Source organism: Chiloscyllium punctatum, chromosome 3 (assembly GCF_047496795.1).
Source record: "Chiloscyllium punctatum isolate Juve2018m chromosome 3, sChiPun1.3, whole genome shotgun sequence".
Taxonomy (NCBI): Eukaryota; Metazoa; Chordata; class Chondrichthyes; order Orectolobiformes; family Hemiscylliidae; genus Chiloscyllium; species Chiloscyllium punctatum.
Window position 1 is genome coordinate 13,058,982 of NC_092741.1, and position 16,056 is coordinate 13,075,037.

The window sequence follows — 16,056 nt, forward strand, 5'->3', positions numbered from 1 at the left end:
ACCACAAGGGCAACTAGGGACGGGCAATAAACACAGATCAGACAGCAATGATTAGATTAGATTAGATTACTTACAGTGTGGAAACAGGCCCTTCGGCCCAACAAGTCCACACCGACCCGCCGAAGCGCAACCCACCCATACCCCTACATCTACCCCTTACCTAACACTACGGGCAATTTAGCATGGCCAATTCACCTAACCTGCACATCTTTGGACTGTGGGAGGAAACCGGAGCACCCGGAGGAAACCCACACAGACACGGGGAGAACGTGCAAACTCCACACAGTCAGTCGCCTCAGGCGGGAATTGAACCCGGGTCTCTGGCGCTGTGAGGCAGCAGTGCTAACCCCTGTGCCACCGTGCCGCCCACTTATGCCCCACACGTGAATGGTGGGTCAGGAAGCATGTGTGACCTGGAGGGCACTTTGGGAAATGGGACAGTCTGTGATTGGAAGATGAATTGGATTAAGGGCCCAGAATGATGAGAGAGTGGTGTGTCGTGAACAGGGTGGGCATGGTGTTGGGTAGCAATGATTTACTGGCATTCCAAATAGCAAGTTCACATTTGTTCTTTGTGTTTCGAAATGATTCACTTACCTAAATTGGAATTTAGCAATGTATGGGATTTGTGTTTACAGGGTATAATGGGATCATGTTTTTCTGACACGCAAGCGCATACCGAATATAACCGTAGCTTTTATATTGATTCTAATGCGAAAATGTGATGAATTTAAAGTCTGCTCCCTTGCAGTCTCAAGGTTCACGAATACAATAACAACATTGAGTAAGTATTTCTGAATTAGTGACATTTCTGAGCTATAAACAGGATTTGAATTGTCAAGATAGACCTGAGAGGGAACTCTTCTCATCAGTCCACAGCTCTGACCGAAGCAGTGTAGGGGTTAGGCACCAGGAGTGTTCAGTTTAACGTACATTGATGAGTGAAGCAGCCAGATTATTTTCTTCAGCTGAATCTTTTTTCCCCAGTTATTTAATTCGTAGTGCTTCGAGTTGAGGGAAAGATCCAAAGTACTCAGTGCTATATTTCAAAGCAGGAATGTTGTTTTTGTGATTCACTTCCAGTTCAAGTTGCAGGTTTATAGCATGAATTCTGGGGAACACTGTGGGGTGCTGGCTGTATGAAATAAACAAGAACCTGAACAACGAACCCTGTTCTCTTTCCACAGAGATTGTTTCACCTGCTGCTTATTCTGAGCATTTTCTGTGCTAATCCCAGTTGGCAGTATGTCAGGACCAACCAGACTGCAGCATCAATCCTGCTTGAGAGTTGGTTTTTATTTCTGTTTGGATTTAACAGAGTGCTCTCTCACTAAAACAGAAGCACACATGCTGCAGGTTTGGTTTGAACAGCAAGGCAGATGTACATTAAGTTTAAAATTAAGATAAATAGAATAAGCCAAACTATTTGCGATTTAGAAAAGTTAAAGTTTGCAAAATACATGGTAAAGTGCAATCCCATTCATCCCAACAGCAGTCCTTTGGAATACTCACCTGAGACATCTATAAACTTAGTCTAACTGTGGCTTCAGTACTTCACCATGGGAATCTCATAGTTACTTGAATCTGCATACAACAAAGCTTCAACTTTCATAGAGTCAGAGATTCAAGGAGTATGGAAAAGGCCATTTGACCCATCGAGTTCTTACTGACCTGTCTACATTAATCCCATTTACCAGCACTTGTCTTAATCCATGGCCTTGAATGTTTTCCACATTTTATATTAAAAAAATTGAGAGGTTTCCCAACTCTATGAACCTCACAGGCAGCTTCCCATCGACCTCGGGGTGAAAAGCAATTCCTGCTCATCTCCAGTAAACCTCCCACCCTGCACGTTATGTTTCTCCCTGCATTATTAATGTCTCAACTAATACTGGGAGCAGTCGTTCTGCTCATCTCATATAACTGCTTCAGGGTTTTAACGAAGCACTTCAGACCTCGAGCTTGAGAACTAAACTCCTTACACTCAGGCCTCCTTCTTAACAGTTTGAAATTCTCTCCTTTTACACCAACTGTTATTCAGATCCAGCTTTAGCCAAGTGTCTGCAAATATTTCCCAAATGGAATCCAAAAGCTTCCCCTAAGCTTCAAAAAGAATTCCGAATATTCTAACTGAATACTAATGCACTGTATTGTTGACTCTGTGCTTGTGAAACTCTCTCAAATTCCCATTACTGTCCAGGAAGGTTCTCTCTATAGGAGCAAACTTTGTTTTAACTGGCACTCTCAATAAACCGGCCAACATTATATCCATGAAATACTGGAAGTTTATTATTGTGATCTCCGCGATGTCCCATTACTCAGCTGAGGGTACCGGTAAGTTTTATATCAGGCAAAGTTACATTGCTATTTAAATGATTTATGCTGTTAATAAAGTGTAACAGTGTTGCGTATACCCCCTAGCATTATGTTTCTCTGATGTAGTGTGTGATTTTTACATCGATTATGTGGGCCTTTTCATCAACCAGCACATTCCTGGTCCCATAGCTGCCCAGTCGGTCAAGGGTTTGCTGTCCTGTCCCATAGCTGCCCAGTCGGTCAAGGGTTTGCTGTCCTGTCCCATAGCTGCCCAGTTAGTCAAGGGTTTGCTGTCCTGTCCCATAGCTGCCCAGTTGGTTATGGATTTTCTGCCCTGTCCCATGAGTGCCCAGTTGGTCAATGGTTTGCTGTCCTTCCCATAGGTGCCCTGTTGGTTAAGGGTTTGCTGTCATGTGTTTTAATAGAAATCACTCTGCCTGCCTAAATATTTACAAATTAAACCTGAAACCTCTTCAGTTATATGGAAAATCCATATGTCAGTAACTCAAAAATCAACAATCCAACATGAATGGGTTGAAGATAAATATGTATATATGTATAAATCACATTGTTTTAATTTCATGTTTCCAGGATCCACATTAGTTTGTTTTTCTAATAACAAGCTGTATTTATGTAGTGTCTGTAATGTGAATGTCCCAAGGCAGGTTTAAAAAATAAACTCAGGCTCCTCAAAGCCATGTGCACTATTCTGTAGAAGGGCGAGCAGCATCAGATATGTGGGATTAGGAGGAAGTGAGGAGTGCAGATGCTGGTGATCGGAGTCAAAAACATATGGTGCTGGGAAAGCACAGCCGCTCAGGCACCATCTGAGGAGCAGGAGAGTCGACGTTTCGAGCATAAGCCCTTCATCAGGAATGAGAGGGTGGGCCAAAGGGGCTGAGAGAGAAATGGGAAGGGAGTCGGGCTGGGGGGAAGGTAGCTGGGAATACGATAGGTAGATGAAGGTGGGGATGATGGTGATAGGTCGGAGAGGAGAGCAGAGCAGATAGGAAGGAAGGAAGATGGTCAGGTAGGACAGGTCAAAAGGGAGGTGCCGAATTGGAGGGTTGGATCTGGGATAAGGTGGGGGAGGGGAAATGAGGAAACTGGTGAAATCCACATTGATCCTGTGTGGTTGGAGGGTCCCAAGGTGGAAGATGAGATGTTCTTCTTCTAGGCATCAGGTAGCTAGAATTTGGCGGTGAAGGAGGCCCAGGACTTGTAAGTCCTTGGCGGAGTGGAAGGGGATGTTAAAGTGTTTGGAAACGAGGCAGTGGGGGTGGTTGGTGCATGTGTCCTAGAGATGTTCTCTGAAACGATTCGTAAGTTGGCGTCCCGTCTTCCCAATGTAGAGGAGACCACATCCACGCACACAGTAAATGATGTGGAGTTACAGGAACATCTGTCGGATATGAAAGGATCTTTTGGGATCTTGGATGGAGGTGAGGGAGGAGATGTGGGTGCAGGTTTTACACCTCTTGGGTGGCAAGGGCAGGTGCCGGGAGTGGAGGATGGGTTGGTGAGGGGAGTGGACCTAACAAGGCAGTCTCGGAGGGAATAGTCTCTGCAGAACGTAGATAGGGGTGGGAGGGAAATATATCTCTCATGGTAGGGTCTGTTTGGAGGTGGCGGAAATGGCGGAGGATAATGTAATGTATGCGGAGGTTGGTGGGGTTGAAGGTGAAGACGTGGTGGGGGGGGGGGGTTCTGTCCTTGTTGTGATTGGAGGGGTGGGGTTCAAGGGCCGAGATGCAGCAAGTGGAGATGAGCTGGGGGACATCGTTGACCATGTAGGAGGGGAAATTGTGGGTCTTTGAAGAAGGAGGCCAGCTGGGATGTTCTATGGTGGAATTGGTCCTCCTGGGAGCAGATGGGGAAGAGGCAGAGGAGTTAGGAATCCTTGGGAATAAGGCATAGTGTTTTTACAGGAGGCAGGATAGGGAGGAGGTGTAGTCCCAATAGCTGTAGGAGTCGGTGGGTTTGAAGTAGATGTCCGTGTTGAGTCGGTCGCCAGTTTGCAAGTTCTCCTCAAAGCCACTTAGTATCCTGACTGGAAATGTAGTCCTGTTCCTTCAAAATTGGGTCAAAATTCTGTAATTCCCTTCCGAACAGCACTGCAAGTGTCTCTAAACCCCAAGGACTACAATGGAAGGTACACCTTCAACATATTGTCTAGCTAATCACCATTATTAACAGCTAACCTGAGAATGCAACTTTTTAAAAAAAGGTTTTGTGATTTGCAGATGAAAGAAGTGAAATTATCATGGTATTCTAACAGATAAAAGGCTTAACAGACAATCAATTTTTCAATGTATAATTTCAGTTACATCACACTGTAATTTTTTGCTATAAATTCTGTGTGTTAGGATTGAGCCCTCTACTACCACCTGATGAAGGAGCGACGCTCCGAAAATTAGTGTGCTTCCAATTAAACCTGTTGGACCATAACCTGGTGTTGTGTGATTTTTAACTTTGTCCAGCCCAGTCCAACACCGGCATCTCCGAATCATGTCTTTAATGAGGACAGTCGGGCAGCGAGGTTTACAGAGGAAATTCTAGATCTTAGCTTGACAACCACTGATGGAGTCGTTAAAATCAGGAATGGTCAGGAGAATGGAAAATATTGGAGAACTCAGCAAACCCGGCAGCATCAGTAGAGAGGGACACAGCAAATGTTTCAGGTCAATTATGTTTCAGTTTGATGATCAGTCATCGGTCTGAGGAGTTAACCCTGTCTTTCTCTCCATGAATGCTCTCAGTTCTGCTGAGTATTTTCAGCAGTTTCACTGTGTTTGAGTTCTGTTATCATTTGATTTGACAATTGTTGTCCCCTTGTGAACATTTATAGCACAGTTTCACACGATCCTTCAAAAATGAATGCCCACAACTCATTCTCTCAAGCATTGACCAAGTTCTCTTGCCAATATTTATGTCATTGCTCCCTCTGTGGGCAGCCATTGCACATTTTTGTGATCCTTTGCAGAAAGTCGTCACCTCACATTTTCGAACGAGCTCCTGGTTTTCGGTTATGGCTATCCTTACCTGATCTATCCAGTATTTGACTTGTGTAACCTACAAACGTGGTTCATGCCCCGTGAGGTTGACGGATTGGCAATAAATAGTCTAGTCTTGTTGGTGATGCTTCCTTTAAATGTATTTGTATTCAGTGCCACTGCAAATAGACACATCTTGTCAAAGCTTCTCATCTTTCATCAGCACAATTCACAAGAATACTGTTTTAAGGCAAAATGAGGAGCCTGTTGAATGGTTGACTGGACTGAAAGCTACATCTATTAATCTAGAGGGTCTATGCCTTGCAGGTAGAAAGAATTTGTCCACAGACTGTACCTGTTTCAAATAAACAAAACAGATGACAGCCATTCACTGGTTCATTTGTCTGGGCAATGCCTTGACTGATCTGAGTCAACCTGCAAAACCCTGCAATGAACTCTCAGTCATCAACACTGGTGAATTCTCTATGGCAACACCTCTACCAATCAGGTTCCAAATGACAAGCACTCTCCTCTCACATTATAATCATTGATTTTCCCTTGAAATTGGTATTCTTGCAAATTGTCCTGATTGGTGCAAAACAGATGTTTTTTCTTAAAGGTATTCAAGTTCAGGTCTCCCAAAGGATGTGTGTCTTAACCCAAATCACCAATGGATTTGGAGTGATCTTTGGGTTCCCATTCTGTTTTGCTACATTGAGCTCATTAATTTAATGAGATATTGTATCCAGTTTGATAATAGCTATATTTAAAAACAGACCGTCAGGTAATGTATTTGTAAGTTGACTAACTTTGCAAAGTGAGCTAACATCACTCTTAACATTGGAATGTGACAGTCAATACATAATACAGGAGAAAGATTGACCACTCGATTTGGAACCTTTAATCACATCAACATTTTCCAAATATTGACATCGCAGGCAGTTTAATCAATGACATTTTGCAGATAATCAATGTTCTCTTCTATGTCAACTGTTCCATTTCTAGCTGAAAGGAACTTTGTGGCTTCTGTTCCACAGGCAATACACATGAATTGATGTCCTTTTGATAGTTATTTACATCAACAGCTCTTCCGATAGCAGTGCAAGTCTAATGCTTATTTCGATCACTTTGTCAGCTCAGTGAGTCACTTGATTAAAATTTTGGGCAGGGTTGAATCGACTGCAAACACTGTCATTTTGCAAGTCAGTGAAATGTTTGTAACCCCTCTGCTTTTGGCTTGTCAGATTGTACAGTTGGGAATGAACCTTAGAGAACCTGAACATGAGTAACACAGCAGCACCAAGAAAGCCCTACAGAAAGGCACCGCCTCAACACCGGGAGAATCGACATGAGCCTCCAGTTTTTAGGGATGAGCTAGCTGACCCAGCAGCCTCAGCTGAGCTGAGTCAGGTAACTGGCAACAGCCATCTGCCTCTCTCGCAGCATAGACTACTCGCTTTGACGGATACCATTGGCAAGTCAGATGTAGGGGGTTTGCAGTGTGTGAAAAGTCCGGAAGAATCTAACGCTCCTGTTTCTCCCCTCTGGTCTGAGGATTCGAGTAGTGAACGAGAGAATGTATCTTCTCTGAGTGGCCTGGAAATAAGGAATCAGTCTCCCCTAGGCTTTTGCAGAAAGTCAGATGAAAGTGATCCAAAATCTGCAGTGCAAGGTTTCACCAAGTTTGTAAGTAACAGAGAGAAAACAGTCATGATTTCTCTGAGTGAGGATGAACATCTCAAACGGCCGCTGAAAACCAGGAGCTCGGGCCGTAGTTTAGTTTTCAAAGAGCCTGCTCAAGTTCTGGCTCCGAGGGGACTGGCTATTTCCCCGACTCGGCTGCCTCTGAAAGGAATTCTCAAACAGGCCAACACTCTTGGAGTTCAGGTTGAAACCTTACGTAAGGCAAGGTCTGCAGAAATGTTAGCCCAAAGTGCATCAGAGCAGTCACTGTTTCCTTCTGAACAGATTTCAAAAGGATCCAAGGACAGAAGAGCTTCTGTGCAAGGCAATCTGTCACCACAAGCTGGTTTAACACAGGCTAGGCACAGAGTTCCACATCCAGGCATCATCGAGGAGAAGCTCAGGTTTTCCAAGTTCCTCGATGAGATCACCTTTCAAGTGCTGAGCCCACACAATTTGCAATCCATAGCAACTCCTCAGGGAAAAGGACAAATCATTAGCCACTGTTCAAATAACTCAAGCCAGGATTGGGAGGCACAGGCAATGCACAGCAAGAGGAAAATGCGAGACAAGACAGGGGAGGAGTTAGTAAAGGGTTTAGGTGCAAGAAGAAGGAACAGCCTGAATATTGAGGTTGAATGCAGGAAAGGATGGCAAGATACAGGGAGACCAATGAGCCCCAGCACAATTGGAAAGCAGTTCATAGCAAGGAAAGATGACATTGAGAAACATGCAAGCATGCAGACAGAGGTCCCTGATGTTCAGAGAGAAATCAAAGACAGTTGTCAGAGTACAAAACAGACATTGGAAGTGAGTGACAAGGAAGAGCACCCAAAGACCAGGCTGGCTAGAGGAAATAAAGATGAATTTGAAAGCAGGCCTCATTATCTAGAAACTGGAGTGGCACACAAGGCCATTGCTGCCAAATATCCAGCTGATTTAAACCCATCTCTGCATTCAGATCAGGATAGGCATTTGGCTGCTCTGCAAATGGTATCCAGCATTGTGCAAAATAAGGTAAGGGACTAAGAAAGAAGTCAAATGTCTGATTTGTTGGGTTTGATGTATGTTAAATGGTTAAGTGATCATTTTTTGAATAGTCTGAAATGTGTCCTGTTGCGATGTCACCTGTGCCCAGACACATCGACTGCAGGTTGACTGATTCGGTGTGTACCTTTATTAGTCTTTCCATTGAATAACGCACACCATTATCTTCTAAGAGCTGCTAGTCTTAATTAAGTTGATTGAAAACTGTATTTTCCAATGACTTGGTGTTAATTGGACAGTTTCTGTAGGCCACTGCTGATAAAATGAATCCTTCATTTTGTGCTGAGTTAGCTCTGAGGAGGACTCTGTAGCATTGGCCTTCCTGAATTGGGAAGAGTCAGATCTGGGGTTTGCAGCATGAATTGGTATTTTCAGGGGAGGACAGAGGTTTTGTTGTTGACAGTTGTTTGACAGACTGCCCTTTTCACTCCCATTTCAGTGCCAGCAGCTGTGTGCCCACGTCCCCAACACATTCTGTCGAGGCTAAAATAAAAGCAAAGCCCTGCAGATGCCTGCGATCTGAAATTGAAACAGAGAATGAGACAAACTCAGGAGGTTTGGCAATGTCTGTGGAGAGAGAAACAGTTAACCCTTTGAGTGCATAATGACTCCAGAATGATTCCATGTTAGAACGGACTGGAAGCATTAACATTGTTTCTGTGTCCACAGAGGATACCAGACCTGCTGGCTTGTTCCAGCACTGTGTGTTTTCATCGGAGTGTGAATCTCAGGATTTATTCCAGTGAACAATGCTGCCCCTGCACCATTTCCTCCTTGGCCAGGCCAGTACTTGATGCAGCTTTAGTATAACCTGCTGTTGACTGAACACCGTGACTCGAGTTCTGCAATGCAGGCTGTCAGGCTTTATTTAACTGGATAATACAAAGGTTTTGAGCAACATCCTACCAATAATGCAGCTATGTGCTCCAGAACTTGCCGCTCTCCGAGCCAAGCTCTTTCAGTACAGTCAGAACGTGCATCTCCTCAGCAACATGGTAAATTAGCCCAGTATGTCCAACCCGGCCAGTTACCGCTGCAACAGTCTATCTCAGTCCTCAGTAAAGTGATCAACAATGCTTTCAAACAGCACCAGCCCAGCAATAACCTGCTCACTTCGCCAAGTGTCTCAGCTCCTGACATCATCATGGTCTTCGCACATGGATTTGAAAGGATTCTGAAAAAATTTACAAGGAAGCTGCCAAGGTTAGAGGGTTTGAGCTATGGGGGAGGCTGAATAGTTGGGGCTGTTTTCCCTGGAGTAAATAGCCAAGGTCTTTTCCCTGGGGTGGGGAAGTCCACAACTAGAGGGCATAGGTTTAGGGTGAGAGGGGAAAGATATAGCAGAGACCTCAGGGGCAACTTTTTCACACAGAGGGTGGTACGTGTATGGAATGAGCTGCCAGAGGATGTGGTGGAGGCTGGTACAATTACAACATTTAAAAGGCATCTGGATGGGTGTATGAATAGGAAGGGTTTGGAGGGATATGGACTGGGTGCTGGCAAATGGGACAAGATCAGTTTAGGATATCTGATTGGCATGGAGAAATTGGACTGAAGGGTCTGATGTTGTGCTGTATAACTCTTTGACTCTATGGGCAAAAGAACTGAAATTCACAGTTTTTATTCATTCATGTGATGTGGACATCACTCAAGAACCACCATTTATTACCAAAGCCGAAGTGCTCTTGAGAAAGTGGTGGTAAACTGCCCCCTTGAACTGCCGAAGACCACTTAGTATAGGGCAGTTAGGCAAGAATTTCCAGCTTTTGTAAAGGAATGCTGATATATTTCCAAGTCAGGTGAAATGGGAGTCAGTGTCTTTGATATCAAGGCAGCTTTTGACACAGTGTGACATTGAGAAACCTGGTGTCAGTTGGAGTCAAGGAGAAAGCTTGCCACTGATTGAGGTCAGACCTGGCAGAAAGGAATGTGGTTGTGGTTGGAGGAGGTCAGTCATCTCTGCTCCAGGACATCTCTGCAGCAGTTCCTCAGGGCCGTGTCCTCGGCCTACCCATCTTCAACGGCTTCATCAATGACCCGCTCTCATCAATAAGGTCCGAAGTGGGAATGTTTGTTGCCGATTGCACAATGTTCACCACCATTCATTGTGACTTGGAAATTCTCTACCAGAAGTTAGAGGTTGGCTTGATAGACTCCAGGCCCAAACCTTTTATTTTGACTCACATACCTCAAAGTCTAACCTCAATGATGACCTCCTGTTATATATCCCTAATCTTCCCTGAATTAACTTCTAACCTTCACTTGTTCAGGAGTTCCATTTGTTCTTTGACATTGCTGCCAGATCAAGCAGTGGCCATCTCCAGCAAGAGAGCGTATCTGCCTGTGACATGGCCATCGTTGCTGCCTCCCCACCCCGCCCCGCAACTTTCAACATCCTAGGGCTTACCATTGACTACAACCAGACAAATACAGTGACTGGAAGACCAGGGCAGAGATTCAGGAGTCGGTGCTGAAAACCTCCTCTCACTGTGTAAATCCTGCTCATCCTCAGCAAAGTAGACGTCAGACGTGTGATGGTGTACCTTCCATTTGCCTTGCAATATGCAGCTCCGACACCACAATCAACGACAAAGCTCAGTATCCCCCAAGTTGAGGATACATTCCCTACACCATCAGTGTGTGTGTATACTCTCTACAAGATACATTGCTGCAACACACCAGGATTCTTTCAATGGTACCTTGCAAACCCATGACCTCTACCCCCCCAGTTCTAAAGAAGTCGTATCAGGCTTGAAATGTTAATTCTGTTTGTCTTTCCACAAATCCTGCCAGACCTCCTGAGTTTCTGCAGCATTTGTGTGTTTGTCCCCTGACCTCTACCATGTAGAAGGATGAGGCAGCAGATCTATGCGGGGCACCACAATTTGCAGGTTCCTCTCTGAATTTGATGGAATCCTGATTTGAAAAATATCTCTGGGTCAAAATCCTGCCCCCTCACGCCCACCCCCCCCCCCAACAGCCACAACCACAAGGACTGCAATAGTTCAAAATGTGAGGAAAGGGCAAATCAGTGCTGACCAGGCAAGCAATGGCCACATTCCATGGACTAACTCTTAGGGAGGATTGCTGGTTCACTGTCTAATCACCAGCAGAGGTTTCTGTATGAGCAGCCTCCTGTTCTACTTGTCCCAGCTCTTGTTTACAAATCTTTGTCATTATCATGGCCCTGAAATGACACATTAAAATGAAATGTATTCTGCGATATCTTCACGACTACTTTCCTTTAATCTCTACCAAGCGGCTTCTTATTAACATTGATTTCACCCTCCATCTCCTGATGGTCTGTCTTTTCTATCAGAGCTACCCTGTTAAACCCTCCACATTTCTCCCTCGGTCTAAATTCCCTAGTCCATTTCAGCAGCCAACTCTTTGACTATATAATCTCTGGTGCTCTATGATCCCATTGTATCAGCCCAGATATGGCTATCTCTGCCATCCATAACCAACCACTTTCTCCTGTCTCTTCATCCCTGAGAAAAAACAATTCTATCTCTAGTTTGCTTCTTCCTGCATTTTCAATAACACACCTTTGAAACCGTCAGTTCAACCCAAGACGGTTCTGGAGCAACTGATATGCTCAGCCATGCTTGCACTGTCTCTGCTGAAATCCTTATCTCCATTAAAACCCTCACTGTGTCCCAGCACTCCCTAATTTCATCATCCACTGCCGAATCAGGCTTAACCACATAAAGCTGTGCGGAGTCCTTCTGTTAATATCGGATTACCTTGAAATATAAAGATAATCCCTCACCTCACCTCGTTTCTGTAGTAAACTGTTACCTTACATTTCTCTCTCTCTCTCTCCTGCAGTGCCAGGATCTGCTCATCACTCTGCCCCACAGTCTGATATTGACCAATGCGTTCCCTGAGTCTGTTCCCTCACTTTGAATCATGCTCTGGGTTAAAGCTCTGGCAGCCTTGTCCTAAACTGTCAACCAGCTTCCTGCCCTTTGATAAACTCAGAGTGGTTATGGTACAGATGGAAACTGTGCCCGGTCTCTGCTGAAAAATCTTTTCAGCTGAATGAAAGCTCACTGAGCTCAGTTGGTTACGACTGCCCTCCCTCCCCCCTCACTGGTACCGTTACACGTGCCCCCTCCAACCCCCCCCCACCCCAGTGCTGGTGAAGCCTCCTCCCCCGCCACCCAGTACCGGTGACACCTGTCCTCTCCACCCTCCCCCCCACCCCCCCCGGTATTGCTGACACCTGCACCCCTCCCCCCCCCCCGGACCACAACCATCCCACCCTTGTGCCAGCAAGGGACGTGCATTGAAGATTCAATCCAGAGGTTACATTATACAGTTGAGAATTCAAGAAAAGTTGTATTTGCCTTAGTGAATTGTTGCAGCTTTTTTGAACTCCTCCGTGAATGTAACTATTCTAATAGTCACCTTTCTTCTTTTCCCAACAGGAGCCACCGTCTGATGAAGACAGGATCAGGTCAGTTGCATTACACTATTATGTGTTGTAGTTTCTTGGAATTGTTGAGAGAGTTACAAGCTGCTTGTATCATGGGCATTTCCCAAGTCTTAAATTAACCCTCCGCTTGGCCATATGACACAGCTTGCTCTGCAGCATGAAGCTGTGATGTTTGAGTGTGTGAGCACTGCCATTGCTTGGAGCTTTCTCCATTTGTGGGTGTGTGGGAAGCTTCAAAACAACCGCATGCCACAGAAACATTTTAAATTGATGCTGAGATTGAGAAATGCAGGCAAAGGTCACATTAATTACCTATCCTTCAAAACTTTCAAGAAGGTCAGAAAGCACAGAAGGTCAGTTAGGTGAAGTGAGGGAGAAGCGCACACAACACAGAATTTATGGGCAGAGCGATCAAAAGATCATAGTCCTTTCAGGATTTTCTCTGCTTTCTTGTATCTCTGCAGAACGTTAATGTTTCAGGAAGGTGATGTTGGGGCCACAGTTTAAATTTCCCCAGTGAAATAGCCCAGCAAGTGCTGTCAGGGAGATAGAGTCAGCCACATTGATGGGACGAGAAGTCTGTGTCACACAGACCATGTAATGACAGCAGGTTTTCTTCAGCTTTTTAAAAAAACCCAAAACCGAAACTGCATTTGCAAATTAGAAATAAAAGCAGAAAATATGGCAAGTACTCAGTGAGTCTGGTGGCATGTGTGGTGAGGTTCTGAGTTTACCATTCATGTCTGGGTGGGGTTGATGGGCGTGTATGAAGCGAGAGTTTAGAAGAAATAGGGGTGATTTCACTATAACTTAGAAAATTCTAGAAGGGCTAAGGTGCTGGAAGACTGGAGGTTGGCTAACATGGTGCCACTGTTTAAGATAGGTGGTAAGGACAAGCCAGGGAGCTATAGACTAGTGAGCTTGATGTCACTGGTGGGTAAGTTGTTGGAGGAAATCCTGAGGGACAGGATTTACATGTATTTGGAAAGGCAAGGACTGGTTAGGGATAGTCAACATGGCTTTGTTCATGAGAAATCATGTCTCATGAACTTGATTGAGTTTTTTGAAGCAGTGATCAGGAGGATTGATGAAGGCAAAGCAGTAGATGTTGTTTCCATGGCCTTCAGTAAAACATTTGACAAGATTCTGCATGGTAGACTGCTTAGCAAAGTTAGACCATGTGGTATACAGGGAGAACTAGCCATTTGGATACAAAATTGGCTAGAAGGTAGGAGATGGAGAGTGGCGGTGGAGGGTTGTTTTTCAGACTGGAGGCCTGGGACCAGTGGAGTGCCACAGGGATCGGTGCTGGGTCCACTGCTTTTCGTCGTTTATATAAATGATTTGGAGATGAACATAGGAGGTATAGTTAGTAAGTTTGCGGAAGACACAAAAATTGGAGGTGTAATGGACAGCGAAGAAGGTTACCTCAGATTACAACAGGATCTTGATCAGGTGGACGGATGGGCCAATGGGCCGAGGAGTGGAAGATGGAATTTAATCTTGATCAATATGAGTTGCTGCATTTTGTAAAGGCAAATCAGAGCACTTAATGGTAAGGTCCGATGGAGTGTTGCTGAATGAAGAGACCTTGGAGAACAGGTTCATACCTCCTTGAAAGTGGAGTTGCAGGTAGATAGCTTGGTGAAGAAGGCGTTTGGTATGTTTTCCTTTAATGGTCAGAGTATTGAGTATGGGAGTTGGGAGGTCATGTTGTGACTGTACAGGACATTGGTTAGGCCATGTTTGTAATACTGTGTTCAGTTCAGGTCTTCCTGCTATTGGAAGGATTTTGTGAAACTTGAAAGGATTTACAAGGATGTTGCCAGGGCTGGAGGGTTTGAGCTACAGGGAGAGGTTGAATATGCTGAGGCTGTTTTCCCTGGAGCATCAGAGGCTGAGGGGTGACCTTATAGAGGTTTATAAAATTATGAGGGGCATGGATGGGATAAATAGACAAGGTCTTTTCCTAGGTAGAGGAATCCAAAACTGAAGAGTGTTGGGTGAAGGTGAGAGAGGAAAGATTTAAAAGGGATCTTTGGGGCAACTTTTTCATGCAGAGGGTGGTACGTGTATGGAATGAGCTGCCCAAGGAAGTGGTGGAGGCTGGTACAATTACAGCATTTAAAAGGTATTTGGATAGGTATGCGGATGGGAGGACTTTAGCGGAATATGGGACAATTGCTTGCAAGTGGGACTAGATTAATTGAAGCTATCTGGTTGGCATGGGCAAGTTGGACTGAAGGCTCTGTTTGAGTGCTGTAATCTCTATGACTGTATGGTTGGACAGGGTAGATGCAGAAAGGATGAGGTGAGTTCATAGAAACATACAAGATGATCAGAGGGTTAGATAGCGTGGACAGTGAGAGCCTTTTTCCTCAGATGGTGATGGCAATGTGAGGGGTCATAGCTTTAAATTGAGGGGTGATAGATATAGGACAGATGTCAGAGGTAGTTTCTTTACTCAGAGAGTAATAGGGGCATGCAATGCCCTGCCTGCATCAGTAGTAGACTCGCCAACTTTAAAGGCATTTAAATGGTCATTGGATAGGCCTTTGGATGGGAATGGAATACTGTAGGATAGATTTCTGTGAGTAGGATCTTAACCTCCACAACCACCTGATGAAGGAGCAGCGCTCCGCAAGCTGGTGCTTCCAAATAACCCTGTTGGACTATGACCTCTCGTTGTGTGAATTTTAACTTAAGCTTCACATTGGTTCTACTGGTCAGTGCAACATAGAGGGCCGAAGGGCCTGTACTGTGCTGTAATGTTCTATGTTCTAGCTGGGTGCAGGGGGTTGAGAACCAGGGTCACATTCTTACCAGGGAATAAGGCATTTTGGACTCTGATCAGAAGGAATATCTTCATCCTGTGGGTGGTGAATCTTAGAAATTGTCTGTCCTCGAGAGTTGTGGAAGCTCAATCATCAAATAATTTCAAGAGAGAGGTTACTAGGTTTCTTGCTCCTAATTTCAGGGGGTCTGGAGAGAGCAGAGGGAAATGACACTGTGATAGATGATAGACCATGATATAGAAACGCAGGACAGGTATGAGAGGATTATCTCTGCTCTTCTGTTCCTACTTGCTGAACAAATGAGCTCTGAATGTGGGACCAGGCAATCTCTTTTATAAATTTACTTGCTCCTTTTGGACAGTCCAGCCGTTCCCTCCATTAATCAGAGGAATCAGCCTCTGCTCAATTTGACATTGTTGTCATGGCAGCAGTTCGAGTGGTTGGAAATGCAGTCTTCCTCTTGCAGGTGGTTCCTGTGCAGAATCACCTTCGACCAAAAACAGGAAAGAAAATATCTCTTGGATTTTTTTGATTATTTCTTCTTCAAAGTTGATTGAAGGGGGCTTTTGGGGGCAATTGGCCAGGGAGTGGGAGGTAGTGTCATTGTCTGTAATCCATACTGGCTCTGGCTGGAAAAACAGAAGCTGGCCGGAAGGAGAGAAGTATACTGTTTCATCTGTGCTGGAAAAGCGCAGCAGGTCAGGCAGCATCCAAGGAACAGGAGAATCGACGTTTCGGGCATAAGCCCTTCTTCGGATTAACGAATTCAACACGCAGCGAG

At 44.9% G+C, this 16,056-nt stretch overlaps 1 protein-coding gene across 6 annotated transcripts in view; it reads left to right on the plus strand.

The window, feature by feature from the left end:
- The window catches only part of tjap1 (tight junction associated protein 1 (peripheral)), a 126,835-nt gene that overhangs the window by 68,522 nt on the left and 42,257 nt on the right, over window positions 1-16,056 (plus strand). For 3 of the 6 annotated variants that reach the window (XM_072550685.1, XM_072550686.1, XM_072550687.1), the window contains 2 exons: window positions 6,554-6,719; window positions 12,473-12,501. In XM_072550685.1, the coding sequence (XP_072406786.1) occupies window positions 6,591-6,719; window positions 12,473-12,501 (158 nt within the window). In that variant the 5' untranslated portion in view covers window positions 6,554-6,590. The other 3 variants (XM_072550688.1, XM_072550684.1, XM_072550689.1) reach the window with 3 other exon arrangements.